Source organism: Euprymna scolopes, chromosome 12 (genome assembly GCF_053919585.1).
Source record: "Euprymna scolopes isolate OS-2025 chromosome 12, ASM5391958v1, whole genome shotgun sequence".
NCBI classification, from domain to species: Eukaryota; Metazoa; Mollusca; class Cephalopoda; order Sepiida; family Sepiolidae; genus Euprymna; species Euprymna scolopes.
The window spans coordinates 55192800-55210158 of record NC_136493.1 but is presented as its reverse complement, the minus strand read 5'-3'; the positions used below and the strand labels follow the sequence as shown (position 1 = coordinate 55210158).

Sequence of the window (17359 nt, the reverse complement as noted above, 5' to 3'; positions counted from 1 at the left end):
CGAGTTGTAACTACTGTTGCTGAGCATCATTCATTTTAAATCAGATGATTATTGTTGATATTCGTTTCCTTGATATCTTGTTAGAATTCTTCCTAGAAAGACATTGGGTACTTATGAGAGAGATTATGTGAGGGTTGCCAATATCCTAAGTAAAAGTGTTTCTGTGGCACGAACTCAACTTAAACTTGACTCACCTAGGTTGCCATTCATGTCATTAACTACTTGGCCATGATCATTTCCTTGTTGCTGTTGCTGTAGAGGAAGTTAGACTTGATGTTGTTTTCATCTGCTTTAGCTGCTCACAGATTAGGAACGCTTCACGTTCCTGAATTATTTCAATTTACTCTTGAAATTGAGATCAACAGGGACCAATAATTGCTTCAAGTTTCTTCAAGTATTGAGTGGCATATAAAAATGTACCAACAGAACATAATCATTTTGGATTGTAATAAATAACTGAAATACTTTCTGTAGATTGTCCACAGGTACATTGATGAAATGACCAAAAGCTGCCAACTCAAATGCAGTCATTTTTAGATTTCACTAGAGTTTCTCTAGCCAGATTATATAACCCTAATACTGCTGAGTGTCAAATCTTTCATTGCTGGTAGAGCCACTTTGGGTGGCCCTACCAGGAACTAAAGTTCCTGATAGCGTAGCTTTGACACTATCCATGCCACAGCCCTACTGCTGCTGCTTTATCAACCTATGTCAAAATCAAATAATTATATATTTAATAATATATACGACATATGTAACCAGTTGGGTTACATATGGTCTAGTAATTAAAAACATGGTGCAATATTTATTTGTCTCTATTGCATATATTTTGTTAAAAAAATAAAACAACAAGGATAGTTTCCAGTGCCGTCTTACTTTGAGAGAGAGCAAAGGGTATGTATGACATGACACTTTTTGATTTATATGACTTCATTTTTTTTTAGTTGTTGTTTTTTTTTTATGCTAATGAGTCACCACTTATCAACATCCAACGACCATTTACAGATTAGTGATTAGTGGGATTGTCAATTAAATGATGAACAATATTGTAAGAGGATTAGAAATGATAGTTCATTACTTAAGAGCATGATTTGATAAGTATTGTTGATATTGTACTTTAAGTCAGCAGAGTATGGTATTGAATTCTACATTCTATACTATTGAGAAGAAGCTCTTATAGAATTTCTAGTTTCTTAAAGTATCTTTTGTTTTAGTATAATAGGATTGAGGACAAAACCAAGACATTTTCATCCAAGCCAAAAGGCTTTATAAATATGAAATTTTATATCTGTTAATATTTTGGATAAATATTACTCAACACTTTTTTCACTGAGCATGGACTTTGTAGTTGTTTTTTCTTCCCTTTAGCTCCCAAAATAGCTGTAAAATTTTATCAACTAATTTTTGTCTGATTTTCCAAGTGGTAACAATTTGTTTTTTGATTTTTGAGGATTAAATTGTATTTTTTAGTGTTTAATTTGTGTGTAAGATAGATCTTTTAAGACACCATCCATATAAACAATGAGTGCTCCACTATTGACTTAAATTGCTGAGTTCATCTGCTGGGAGCATACTTCACTGTAACTGATAGGATGGCTTTTAGGTTCTATACTTTTCCAGTGGACAGCTTGTAATTTTGTGTGGTGCTGCTTATTTTTTGTATTCACAGCTACCCTCTATATTTAGAGGCTGTTCCTCTATCTTCAACCTAGGGACTCAATGGATGGGAGTTCTCATTTCCACGCCATTAAAACACCTAGCAAAAGATTCACAATGCACATATGAAGCCCTACCAGGTGTGATGGAGGAAAGAGTTAGCTAGCGTAAGACAGTCGGAAGAATCTGTGACACTATCACAACTTGATAATGATGAAATTATTTTTGTGAATTATTGTGCAAATAATTTGTTGCATGACTTTGCAGATTTCCTATTTTTATTTGGTAAATATTAACAAATAATAAAATCAAACAGTGTTTATTAAAAGGTATGATAATTGCCACCCTGAGTTTGGGAGGGAATATTTTGTTTTGTAAGAAACAAATAATAAAATCAAATGCTGTTTCTTGAAAAGAAATCTGCAAAAATCAGACAACAGATTAATATGTTGGATTAATTTGACCTGTCACTGATTGGAAAAAACAAAAAACAAAACTAGTCAATAATATTTGGCAGCTATTTGGGAAGTAAATCACTTCAATGTAACTTGTTTTTTTTTTTTTTCTATTAGGAGTTTATATGTGAGAAATCCTGTTAGCCTATTTAGTTTGCAAGTTCGCAATGCTTTAAAATCGTTTTAGAAAAGCTTTTCTGTGTTTTGAGTGCGAAATGCTTTCAATTAGAAATCTACTTCATCTATTTCTTTCAAGTTCGAGAAGGATTTTTTATTTTATGCATTGTATACAAGATGTTCTCGACATGTTGTTGCATCTCTGCTGCTTTAGAGATAGCACAATTGCACGTCATGTTATATTGTACTGTTTCATACGTTTTTGTTTTAGTCTTCTGTGTTTGTTTTACAAGTACTTCCATGTAATGTGTTTGTTTTACAAGTACTTCCATATAATGTGCTCCATTGAACCATCTGCACTTGTACGCCTTCAGTGTAAATACTCTTGACTCATCTGACTAGCAGCAAAATTCCATACCTTCAATGTAAAGGTCTCTAGATTTTCTGCTCTAATAGCTTCTTTCTTTGGACTGTGGCTTTGGAATTTCTTCTATATTCTTCATTTCTTTGATCATATTGCAAAAATTTAAATGTAATGTGAGCAAACATCTTACTGTCCAACTCCCCACTCAAGTTTCCATGCACACCTACCCTAAAAAAAAAAAAATTGATCCCTATCACAGTAGCCCTTACACTTCAATGACAATATGTGTTGTTTGGGGAAAAAATAATAATTTAGTCTTGTCCACAGATTTAATTTTAAATATCCTTGAGAAATGATAATTCCTCAGGATAATTATGTCATGACTCCTGGAATAAGATGAAAAAGAAAACAAAAATTTCATAATCTAAAAATTTATATATTTTTGTTTTCTCCTACATAAATAAAGTTACGGTATAAGTGTGAATTCCTTCCCTCCATGGAAGGGATCACATGACTTAAATTCAAAAATGTACATTTCAAAGAATGGTTGACCCTCGAAAGTCAGTGAGAGATGAGAATGAAGTTCTGAGTTGAGAATCCTTCATTCAAGAAATGTATTTCCCTAATTCTTGTTACAAAATTAAATCGTTCAGTTATAAAGTAATGGGAATGTCGAGTTCGGTCGACTCTTCTTTTTAGTTGGCTTGAAATTGTAGGAGAATAAAAAGGAAAAGAAAGCTCACATCCTTAACAGATTTTCTGTGAACATCTATTATTATTTTATGTATCTATTTTCAGTATTTACTTCGACAGTACTCAATACGTAAGTAGAGCTAGATAGTAAGTTTTGAAAATATATATAGCAATTAAGCTACACATAAAACTATTGCATGGAATCAATGTTGCTGTGTTTTTATTTATTCTCATGGTACTAGGCTTGCTAGTCAGTTAATCAGATTCTTTGTTATTCACACACACATTTATCGTAGCTAATAGGCTTGCATTTATCAGGCAAAAGTTATCTTGACCTCTTATTCACCTGTTTCTTGTTTTTATTTTAGTAAGGATAGGAACCTAAAAATTTATTAAACTGCAGCAGTGAAATAGCGATTATATGCATACACAAAATAAATTTTACCTTAGGATAACAGCACACACACACAAATGAATAAATGATAACAACAATAACAAAAATGATCATCATAATTATAATAACTGATACATAAACTAATACACTAGCATAAATAAAATGTAAGTGATAAACATTCAGATTAAAACTAGGTCACTTCCTAAAACAAAGAAAAGATAAATCCATCCCTACCAAAAAGAACAAAGAAACAGGTGATTTAGACGTCAAGTGATTTTTTGCCTGATAAATGTGTGCCCATTAGTTGCAATAAATGAGTGTGTGAATAATAAATAATAAAACCCAGAACCAGTCGAATAGATAAAAACGTGAAGCAACATCGATACCATGCAATAGTCTGACGAATTTGCACAAGGATGAAATGCAGAAAATTTTCTGTAGATCAATTGCCATATATATTTTCCAAACTTACTAACATATATATATATATATATTTTTAATGAAAATTAATTTTAGATTTTTGAGCATTTCTGATATAGGATGTGTCTGCCATCAGCATCTCTGATTCATTGTTCTCTACTTTTTGTTCGCCCTCAAAAGTCTTCTCTCTATGTAAATAGGATAAACATAGTTATGTCCCCTTTTGTTTTTCTGATTAGTAGCTCATACAGTACTTCATGTCTGTTATATCCCACAAACATACACGCTAAACAATAAGTATGAATTATTGAGTGTATCATATGTTCATTCTTACTCTACCATATCCCTCCTTCGTTACTGTTTTCTTTACTGATCTGTTTTTTCAATTATGACTCCTTTTTTCAGTCCCCTCGAGTGAAGCCTAGTGTCCAGGTAAGTGAACAGTGTCCTATACAAAAGCAAATAAGCCCCTCTTTCTCAAATCATGAAACTTGCTTGGATCTTCAACGTAAACCCTCGATTCTTTTTTGAGGATGCCCTTCTCCTTCTCCTCTTCTTCATCTGTTGTTTTTGTTGTTGTTGTTTTTTGTTGTTGTTAAGCTTAACGTGAGTCTTTTTAAGAGACGTTTCAAAAGGAAAAATAATTTTAGATTTTATATATGTAATGCTATATAGAATCTAGACTTCAATCTTGGATATATATTTTTTTTATAATACATACATACTTGAATAAAATGACTTTTTTGTTCTATTTTATATGCTGCTTTTCATATTGTTAACATTAAGGAAGATGAGTCTTTGATTTTTCATTTTTTGTCACAAGGGTTGCGGAGTCGGAAACTATATGATCTGACTCCTTATTTTAAAGTCTTCCAATATTCAGACTGCCTGTGGATTCTTCAGAGATAAAAAAAAAAGAAATCCAGCTCTGACTATCAGCATTCTTACAAGAGCAATTTCAGCCAAAACCCCTGATTCTCTAACCCATATCAAGTAAACCATCTATGTTTATAGACGCCAATGCCTAGAATTCCAAAATATGTCTCTTAGCATTCTTATGAGCCCAAGTCCGACTCCTTTCAAAACCTCTGGCTCCACAACCCTGCTTGTCACATGCCAAGCAAACATATTTTACATTTATAGATGTTTTGTTTTCACAAGAAATGTTTCTTCAATTCTTTATTTCGTAGATCATCACTTCACACACACACAATAAATCGTGTCATACTGTAGTTTATTTTCAGTTTCGAAGCAAAGAAAAGCTAACACATGTTTTTAGAAGAATTTAAGCCTACTTGTAGTTAAATGGTTAGCAAAAATCTATTATGGAATATTTTTGTAAAATGAAAACCATACATCATGAAACTTTTTCTCTGGAATTTGATTGCCACAAGAATCAATCTGATCTATAAAAATAAGTGTTCTTCATTTTCTATATTAGCACACACAAACCCACATATATAATGTGTGTATGAGAGAGTTTGTATAAAGGGAATTACATTTCTGACAAAAATAGTATCTGAAACATGAAAACAAATTTTAAAAATTACAGAATAACACAGAAATATGTTTAAAGCATTCATTTTGATTTTCATGGTCAAATCTTTTTTTTTCTTACCATGATGTCACCATTTGATGAACGTTTTAAACATATTATTCTATGTTATGAATTAGTTTGCTTTCATGCTTATCAGCCCATTCTTTATATTCCATATTTCATATGTAGGTAGCAATTCTTTGTCTAAGCATATTTTGTTTAAAATGATGGAACATATGTCTACATATTTTGAATGACCCATTAAAGTTCTCCAATTCGCCATGGTTACAATCCCAATGACTTTTAATCTGACTGCAGATCATCTTTGAGGAGTTTAGTGTATTATGAAGATAATAAATAATTTAAATATTTATCGGAATAAATTTGGCAGAAAAATTGGAAGATTATAATTAATTGTATTAATATAACAGTTATAAATATTTTAGTATACTATATTGAATTCAAAATTAATTTTAATTATAATGGATTTGTTTTATATGTAAGGCTATCAAAAATTTATACAAAAAATGCCCGTAATATATCCTGATAGTTTCAAAGTTAGGTTCAAATAGCAATCTATCTGATATATTGATACTTGTTTTGGAGTAGCTTTTTTTGTTTGTTTTTTTTCATTTATATTTTTAGTTATTTTTATTTATTTACTTATATTCTTTTCATTATGCTATTGATCTGAATATATTTTGTCTGTTTTTATCTAAAAGTAATTATTCTTTTTTAGAGTGGATACATTTTTACTCACCAAATATTCTTAAACATTACAGAAAAGCGATTATGTGATGAGTTATTTTCCTTGACTTTTGAAAAAATAATTATATAAAACATTTTTAAATATTAAAGCTAAGTTTCCACATTAATTACACATTATTATTAGTTCTTTATTATTAATAGATAAATGTCAAATACCAAAACAAGCTTTCAAAAAGTTTTTGTTTTACTAAATAATCTGATTATAAAATTAAAATCAACAAAATTAATTTCCATTTATTAGTGTGTTAGGAACTACTCGAATTGATAAATTAAAATAATTAACATTTCACAAGTGAGAATAAGCTACATATATACACACATGCTAGCAGGGAGACCCAACATTGTCTAGGATTGAATGAGAATCAACAAATGTTCCACCTTCCCATATTTTTATTGTCATCGAAATTGATGAACTCGCCCATTTTTTAATCAAATCGATTGATTGCCTAGTCTAGTTAGGGATCCCTCCCCCCTGCAGTGTGCTGAGAGGTAGCTTCACATGCCTCCCCACAATGACTTGGTCCGCAATACATTGTAGTCTGCATTGCGCTGTAGAAAATCCATAGTTGATTATATAAAATTATCTGTAAATAATAGCTTAAAAGTTTGAAATGCAAAAGTCAAGTACCATGGTTCAATTGTGCTCTAAACAAGAAACTTCATTTTGAAAGTGTGCCTGTCTTATCAAAGAACCAACTGTTGATTTTATGAAATTATTTTTACATAATTACTTGACTTTTGTATGTTTAACATTAATTCAAGTATCATGGTTCAGTTGTGCTCTTTAAAAAAACCCATTTATTTCGAACACACACCTGCTTTATAAAAGAATCTACAGTTGATTTTATATGCTGGGGTTTTCTGTTTGTGCGCTAATAAAACTTCTCAAATGCACTTGTGATGTTAGGTTGTATAAAAGTGTTAACTTTGCTTAAAATTGAACTTCCTTAATTAATCAGATTTTTTTTATACCTATCAGAAGCATTCTGATACAAAACCTATGTAAGAACACTTTCAGACACATCAATTACTTTCGTGTGAAATCAAAAAAAATTTGTCCAGCCTTTTCCGAGTCCATATTTATATAATAGTGTACACACACACACACACACACACACATGGAAGACGTAAATATATACCCTTTTTATCAATAATACTAGAAGATTGCTGTCAGAGGGTCTCAATGCATTTTGACAAGCTAATATTATTTTACATCAATGATTAGATTTACTCTGTTAGTAGTGGTTTACGATCGTTTGATGCTGATTATGTTCACCTTCATATTAACGGTAAGGTAGCTCTTCTTGATCTGAGAATTGAGTGTTCCTTTCATTAAATGGTGACACATAGACATGTTCATATTAAAAAAAACAAAAATTTTCAATAACTATAAAAGTATCAATGTTTCAAACTTTTACTACAGATTTATGCAGAAACTTTTGAATTATTTTTGTTGCGTGTCTATTTATTTCTTTGTGAAATGCAATGACATGAAAAAAAGCAACATTTTAGAATCAGAATCGCCGAATCACAGCAGATCTTATATACATAAATAGCTCAATATCCTTTCAGACAGAACTTTATAACAGTAATAATTAAAAGTGGTTTGACAGTATGTTGGATAAAACAAAACTGGAAATTGAATATTTATTCAAATGTTCGAGGATGTTATCTATGTATTAATACGATAACGCGTCTGCTGTTTTCTGTGTCACGCTTACATCCAGGTTGTTTAATTGTTATGTACTTCCATTTCTTGTCATAAATAATTTTACCAAGAATTCTTCATAAGTTTTGCTTTCAGTTTCGATTATAGTTGATGGCACTTAAGTCATCTATTTTTTTTATAAATAATTTTATCAAGAATTCTTCATAAGTTTTGGTTCCGGTTTCAATTATGGCTGAAGTAACTCAAGTTGTGTATATATTTATAAGCTTTTATTTCTGTTTTGATTCAAGCTAATGCACTCAAGTCATACGGATATATTTTTTTTATTTTTGAAATTGCAACTTTATAATATATAAAAATTGATAGAACATTAACTCTATAAATATATATACGAAATCTGCAAGAATTAAAATATCATATTTAAGCGTACTTTACAACCGGGCTTTGCCGAGCGTTTGTACTAGCTTAGATAAATACTTCTGCAGTTTTCCTGGAAAATCTGTTCTGTTACTTTTTTACTCATATCTTGTTTAATGTTTGTGCAAAATTTCAAAAAATTTCAAGTCATAGTTATTGAGGAAAGTGTGGACAGACAAACGAACAAGTGTGAATTTACAGGTCCACCCTCTTTTTATCAGGCGACCAATTATAATGTTTGAAGATAATTTTGTGGAGGAAAAGAATTTGGGTAGATGTTTACAGAAAAAATAAGATGCCTATGTTATTAACCATATTGCCTATATATATATATATATATATATATATATATATATAATCCAAGCTTTATAATTATATATTCATTATATTAGATTATCCTGTACATAGGAATATAGAAATAGATGCATACATATATTAAATGAAAGATGAGGATAAATAACTTTATCATCAGAACAATAAAGAAAAGTAAAAGAGGGAAAAATAAAGAAGAAAGAAACCTCTTCAGACCATGGCATTTTAAAGCATCTATTTTTCTCCTTTGATGAGAAGCATTTAATGCTTCTCATCAAAGGAGAAAAATAGATGAAATATTTACATTTTGTATAATTTTGGCCTTTCTCCTCTTTGATGAAAAGCATTTAGCTTCGAAATGCCATAGCTTAAAGACTTATTTTATTTTTTTCTTAATTTCCCCCTTTTAGTTTTCCTTATTCTGATTGTATAACAAAGTTATATATAACTTTTATTCCTCATCTTTCATTCAAAATTAGATTGATGGGAGAGAAAAGATGTTAGGCATTTTAGTGTTAAGTCTCGGTTAGGGAACTTTGAAGTTTGCTTTGTGTTTTTTAAAGGAGGTCAAAGTTGGAAAATAAACTTGCTTTCTCTTTCTTTCTTTATTTCTTTCTTTCTTTTTTTTTTTTTTAAATTTTTGTCTTTTCTGTTATTTCTGTCTGATTAGTTATTGACTTTGGTTCTCACTCAAACTGATTGTGTTCTATTGGTGAGTTCTTCAAGTGTTAAGTAACTTTTATTGAAGACGAGCTTTATAAATTGTGTTGCATTTAATTGGTCTGGGAATAAAAACTTTAGTTATACCTAAAACAAGATGGATCTTAATCATGTGTCTGAATCATGGTGTGATTATTATACATATGATTATGGTCATGGATATATATATATATATATATATATATATATATATATATATATATATAAATAAACTTATTGCATAGAGAGTATAAAGAGCTTTTAGATAAGATCTTTAAAAGAATCTGAACATACTGTGTTATAGAAAGTAAAAATAATGAAATTTTATTTCACTTGAAATGGGATTGTTAATCATAAGTTTGTTTTGACTGAGATAACAAAGGGGGCATGAATAATCTGTAGAACAGCAAATGGAATAAATTTTTTAACACATAAAGAAGATATTTTTTTTTCTTTTTTCAAAACCTTTTTCCATCTAGAAATATGTTTCAATTTAGTCTGTTGTTCAAGAATATAAAACTTTACTTCTATACCAGTGCTTAAAACATGAGCATTTTTCCTGCCTATAAAATTTGTACAAAAATTATTCTATAATAGTAAAAATAAAAATAAAAGATTTGTTAACTTTACATGAATATTATTTTGAATGGGCTTTCACTATTTATGCCCAATTTGTGTGGCAGCTGCTGCTGCTGCTGCTGTTTCTTTAATGCCCATCACACATGCCAGCCCATCAACCAACTGCAATTATGACATTGTAACAGAAAATTGTTTAACACTAACGTAAATTTATACATTAAAATAGAAACAGGTAAGACATTGATTCGTACATGATGTAAATAATCACAAACTAATGAAGGAAATCTTATATAAGTGAATATAGTTGCTATATTTGTCTCAATTCTTTTTTTGTTGGATTCAGTATCCCTGAAAAGACCCAGCTCACACAGAAACCATCTCAAATCAATGCTAGGAAGTAAACAGATAAATTTTATTTTCATTTGGATATTAGCTTTATCAGCAGCAGAACTGTTGCAAGTTTATGTAGGTGTGAAAATTTGGAGATTTTCAACTGAATATGTGAACAGGTTTTTAGCACCAGAACAGGAATGAATTAAGGACACAAGATTTAACAAAGGACGGTAGAAAGTAAAAAAGAAAAAAAAACAAATAATAATTTTACTTTTATTTATATAGATAACATTATTTTATTACTAGATCTCACAACACAGCTGATACGTAATCATATTTTTTGATGATTTAAATAATTTTTTAAATCTTCTTGTAAGTAAAGATCATACACAAAGCTATTATAATTGATTACAGTGGTTTCAAGGCAATTTTTAATTGTCTATTTAAAAAATTATTTTGTTGGCAACCATCCGTCTCGGGGGATGATGGTGTAGCTTGGGCACAAACTCAAATAAAATATTAAAAATAAAAAAAAAATATTAAAAATAAAAAAAAAATATTAAAAATAAAAATAAAATATTAAAAATAAAAATTTAAAAAAATATTAAAAAAAAATAAAAATAAAAATAAAATATTAAAAATAAATAAGTTAAAAATAAAAAAATATTAAAAAAAAAAAATTAAAAATAAAAATAAAATATTAAAAATATAAAAAAAATAAAAAAAATACATAGCCTGGGCAGGGTGATATGAGAGGATAGCTGTTGCAAGTACACAGTCCCCTTCTCTCCATGAAACCAGAGGGTCTAAGGGAACGACGCTAGTCGATACAGCTTCGCTCTAACTGCGCCATGGTTGCTGGTGATGACAATATAAAGTCAGACCGCCTTAGGGACTCCGTCTCCAGATTTTCTGTTGGGGTTTACTCTCTTGGTTATTCCTCTGATGGGGTAATATTGTAAGGCAGCAGAGGTTTTGAATCAGAGTTGCTTTCTCCTTGGTTAAACTTGCCCGGATTGACTGGTTTTAAGGCACTTTCTCCAAGTTAGTATAAAACCGGCTTAGTAGGTAAACAACACAAGAAGGCCAGGAGCTGAACTTGGTTGTCAGAAGCTATTTGAGACACACACACCATGAGGGCATTTTTTAGGGGAAGGTGCCCTGTCCTCACTACTACCCTCTGTTGTGACAACCTTTGAAATCTAAAAAAAAAAAAAACTAATTAATAATTAAAATCATTAAAAATACATATGTATATATGAGGACAGAACAGGTAACTTTCTCATCACTTAGGTAAGCAAGATTAAATACAAAAAATGGTGTTTCAAACTGTTAATATCGCTTAAGAAAAAAAAAATGATAGATCATATATTTTGAAATATATTTAATTAAATATACAGATTACATGTGGTTTTACAATGTATTTGTATATTTTTGGAGTTGTGAGTTAGGGTAATGGAACCTAAGGTTAGTAATAGTTAAGGGAGTTTTTTTTTGGGGGAGGGGATTATCATTGAAACTTAAAGTTAAGGAAAGTTTTTAAGAAGTTGGGTTTGCCATTCAAACTTAGCATTAGTGGTAGAGTTAAGGAAAGTGTTTTTTGGACAGAAGGGATAGTTTTTCTGCATGATCCCCCCCCCTCTCAAAAACATACAGAATTTACCTACTATTACAAAAATACTTTTTGTTAAGTATTAAAAAATAGAATGGTACAAAAATGGGAGATCATTTTATTTTAAATTTTGTGAAAATTACAGATTTTTTATTTTGTTATTGGCTACTCACATCTCCATATTTTTTGTAAGAAAAATAAAACTTTTTAAGCATTCCTAAAAGAAATGAGGAATAGAATCCAGACGTTTTTATATCATATATACATTTCTATTTCGGAAGTTTTTATATACTATATACATTTATGTTTCGGAAGTTTTTATATCCTATATACATTTATGTTTCGGAAGTTTTTATATCATATATACATTTTTGTTTTGGAAGTTTTTACATCATATATATGTTTTGGAAGTTTTTATATCTTACATACATTTGTTTCGGAAGTTTTTATATCATATATCTGTTTCGGAAGTTTTTATATCATATATATGTTTCGGAAGTTTTTATATCATATATATGTTTCGGAAGTTTTTATATCATATATCTGTTTCGGAAGTTTTTATATCATATATCTGTTTCAGAAGTTTTTATATCATATATATGTTTTGGAAGTTTTTATATCATATATATGTTTTGGAAGTTTTTATATCATATATATGTTTCGGAAGTTTTTATATCATATGTTTCGGAAGTTTTTATATCATATATATGTTTCAGAAGTTTTTATATCATATATATGTTTCGGAAGTTTTTATATCATATATATGTTTCAGAAGTTTTTATATCATATATATGTTTCGGAAGTTTTTATATCATATATATGTTTCAGAAGTTTTTATATCATATATATGTTTCGGAAGTTTTTATATCATATATATGTTTCGGAAGTTTTTATATCATGTATATGTTTCAGAAGTTTTTATATCATATATATGTTTCAGAAGTTTTTATATCATATATATGTTTCAGAAGTTTTTATATCGTATATATATTTCAGAAGTTTTTATATCATATATATGTTTCAGAAGTTTTTATATCATATATATGTTTCAGAAGTTTTTATATCATATATATATTTCAGAAGTTTTTATATCATATATATATTTCAGAAGTTTTTATATCATATATATGTTTCAGAAGTTTTTATATCATATATATATTTCAGAAGTTTTTATATCATATATATGTTTCGGAAGTTTTTATATCATGTATATGTTTCGGAAGTTTTCATATCAGATTCATCTTAATTTTTTTTTTTTTTTTTTTTTTTTTTTACCCATCACAGTAACTTGCTTGTGATCATTTAGAATTTAAAAGTGATTTCAGCCTTCACACTGTCATTTCTAAAGTGATTTCTGCCTAGTGTGAAAGTTTATAGACCACAATCAAGTATTAACCTTTTTTGTTCCTAAACCAAAAAATGCAGTATTACTAAACCGTGCCACTATCATATTAATAAACCACAAGTTCTTCCTCACTCTCTAATATCCTATGAGGAAGCAGGACCAAGTGTGAGGTGCATTCACCTCCCCCCTCCCAACATTCGTTCAAAGGATTTAATCCAAGCATTTACAATATTTATGTAAACGTACTTGATAAGAATTAGCTATATTTTCTTTAGATAACTATACAAAATATTTTCAGTTAAAGCATGTCTGCACAATATTTAGCAAAAATGTTTGTATGAATAAAATGTATACTCTGATTGGAAAGTAATTTCCTAACTAAAAGACAAAATAGAAAAGTGAGAGTTACAAGTCTGCCTCTGTATTTTGTCCTTCAGCAGTCCTCACATTCATGAATGATATTTTTGACAAATGGAGAAAAATTGCTGTTTTTTTTTTTTGGGGGGGGGGTCAGCTGTTGGTTTGAGTTGGTGGGATGCAGAGATTTTCAATTTTCTTGTAATATTTATCACCGGTCATCTGTCAATCTATCCACTGCATTAATCCTTAACCTCAAGTGGTTTTCTTGCCTTGATAAGTGGTAACTCCATTATTAAAAAAAAAAACTTGAAGTTCTTTTCCTTATGAAATCAGTTGATGCTGTTCTCAGGTTGCTTGAATGGTTAATGCTAGTGCTGATATTGCATTCTAAATAAAACCCTATACACTTATCATATTCATTTCTTGCAAGAATTATATTTCAGTAACAATTACAAGCACTTAGTAAATAATAGGGAATTACTTTACAATCACTCTGTATATGAAACAAGTGTGTGTGTGTGTGTGTGTGTGTGTGTGTGTGTGTGTGTGTGTGTGTGTGTGTGTGTGTGTGTGTGAGAGAGAGAGAGAGAGAGAACATGTTTATTCACACATTGGGTGTCATTGGTTGATGTCTGGACAGAATTTGTAGTATATTTGGAAACAAGATTCCTGCAGATATTTTGACTTAGTTTTTAATAAATATAAGATATAATAATGTATTTTAGTTCATATAGTTTTTAATAAATATAAGATATAATAATGTATTTTAGTTCATATAGTTTTTAATAAATATAAGATATAATAATGTATTTTAGTTCATATAGTTTTTAATAAATATAAGATATAATAATGTATTTTAGTTCATATAGTTTTTAATAAATATAAGATATAATAATGTATTTTAGTTCATATAGTTTTTAATAAATATAAGATATAATAATGTATTTTAGTTCATATAGTTTTTAATAAATATAAGATATAATAATGTATTTTAGTTCATATAGTTTTTAATAAATATAAGATATAATAATGTATTTTAGTTCATATAGTTTTTAATAAATATAAGATATAATAATGTATTTTAGTTCATATAGTTTTTAATAAATATAAGATATAATAATGTATTTTAGTTCATATAGTTTTTAATAAATATAAGATATAATAATGTATTTTAGTTCATATAGTTTTTAATAAATATAAGATATAATAATGTATTTTAGTTCATATAGTTTTTAATAAATATAAGATATAATAATGTATTTTAGTTCATATAGTTTTTAATAAATATAAGATATAATAATGTATTTTAGTTCATATAGTTTTTAACACGTTTTATCATTCAAGCTGACAACCATTTTTCTAAAAAAAAAAATATATATTTTTTTTTTTGTAAACAAATTGTTAGAAAAAAACTGATGTTTTCCAATTTTTGAAATGGGGGTTAATAATTTGTTTTATTTGGAATACTGTTCTCATCTTTGATGGCATGCTCACATTTCTGTCAATGTAACTACCAACCTGCTTCAGGTGCATTTTGTCAAACTTTGTCATACTCAGGGAATCTGTACAGAATTTCTGACGAAACTCATCATTTAATCTAGAGGGATGAATTTTTCTCACTTCTCTCAGCCAAAACTGGCCCTATCACTTGTACTGAGGATTGAACCGCCAACCTTCAAAAAACTAGCCCTTAGAACTAATACTAGCATTTTATTTGTTACACCAATCAGGTTGTTGCACTAGATGCACCTGGAGAAAGTCAGAGGTTACATCAGTGAAAACATTATACAAATAATATAGAAGATGAAAATAGTGGTTTGAATAATATGAACCATACAATAGAAAATGTTTTATACTATTTAACTTGTAAATCGGTGGAATGGGGTGATTCATACCTTTCTTAACTTGTATTACATTCAACATATTTAATACCAAGGCAATGCTAGAAACATTTGATAACTATGCCTCTTTTTAAAAAACCTTCCTGGTGATATACTAATATTAGAGATGTGTGTATGTCTAAAAATTACCTTTTAGGGTTTTAAATCTAAAAACATGACATTTTGTAGAAATGATCTTATTACACCTGGAAACATGAAATTGGATAGTAATGATCCTTTACCAATACAGTGTCCTAACATTATATACTTTTTGGTAATTGCGCGTAAAGCGAGATCCTAACTTTAAAACACGCCGGCAGGTGGCACTTGCACCTGTCCATTGAGGTATGGAAGCACAAAATGGATACAATACTTCTGCTATTCTCCCAAACTTCTTACTTATATATTTGGACGAAATATTAATTTTTTTTTTTTTTTTTTTTTTTCAAATATAGTAACGTTTTTTTTGTATTCTTTTTCTTTTTTTTTTTTTAAATATATTTTAATTTGCAAACCTGTGCAATCTATCATGTTCTGTTTCACGTTCATCTTTTTGAAACTACTAAAACTGTAAAAACTGTGCCACATTCGTTCTTTTCATGTTTCTGTAAATAAATATATTTTTAAAATATTTAAAAAGTTTGACAAAATATATAACATTAACTAAAATATAGTTATTTGAAAAGATATGCAATAAAAAATTTTTTTTTATAAAAAGTTTGTATTTTTATATATTTTTATAAGGGGGTGGGAAAAAAGCATGAAATATTTGATAATTGTACCCATTTTGTGGTTCCATACCTCAATTGACAGACATGAGCATCACCTGCCGGCGTGTTTGAAAGTTAAGGTCTCACTTTATGCACAATTGCCTACTTTTTATTTGTCTTACATAAGTATTTTTATATCGCTACACGTTCATGAGCATATTTTGGTCAGCCAGTTACAAGTAACTAGAAACTTTGTCAGACGATGTTGCTTATACAAAAGTATCGCCTGAAGAGGTTTCTAGTTATTTGTAAATGGCTGACTGAAATATGCCCATAAATGTGTAGCGACATTTAAATGCTTATGTAAAACAAATAAAAAGTATATCTTGCCCTACTTTGGTATTGAGCACTCTTGTATGAACCTCATTAAAAATTTATTGGTTACTTTATCTCTGGAAAATATTAACCTGGAATTATATATATATATATATATATATATATATATATATATATATATATATAGGCACGTTTGATTAAATACAGCAAAGTTTACTTTCTTCTTTATTTTTCTGTTGATTTTCTCGATCTGCTGAGCAATTTTGTTGTTCTTAGAGGCTTTTTTTCAGTTGCCTTTTTATATGTAATTAATTTTATTTTGTTTTTTATTCATTAGTTTAATTTTATTTAGTCATTTTGATTTAAGTTGTCTGTTAAGGAGGAAAGAACAAAGAAGTGTGTGGTGAAGTCTCTTTTTTTAAGTAACAAAAAATCACTCGGCAACCTAATACACAACTTACCAACTGAAATGAGAAAAAGTGTTTGGCAGATCAAGAAAATCAACAGAAAAATATAGAAGGAAACTCTGTCGTTTTTAATCAAACACGCCTTGATAGTGACTTGCTGCCAAATATATATATATATATACACATACACAGAAGGTGCCATAAATAACTATATAAATAGATAACTTTGTGCAGTCATATGTAGTCACTTATGTTGCTTATCTTTTTTCACTTGAGCAACGTATGTTTTTGATGAC

At 28.9% G+C, this 17359-nt stretch overlaps 1 protein-coding gene across 3 annotated transcripts in view; it reads left to right on the top strand.

Annotated features, from left to right (window-relative positions):
• The window catches only part of LOC145291287 (serine/threonine-protein kinase OSR1-like), a 195728-nt gene that overhangs the window by 154153 nt on the left and 24216 nt on the right, over window positions 1–17359 (top strand). The window contains exon 12 of one of the 3 annotated variants that reach the window (XM_080136941.1): window positions 4505–4531. The exons of the other annotated variants lie outside the window; for them this stretch is intronic. Within the exon in view, the coding sequence (XP_079993067.1) occupies window positions 4505–4531 (27 nt within the window). The remainder of the gene's footprint in view (window positions 1–4504; window positions 4532–17359) is intronic. 3 annotated transcript variants of the gene reach the window in all.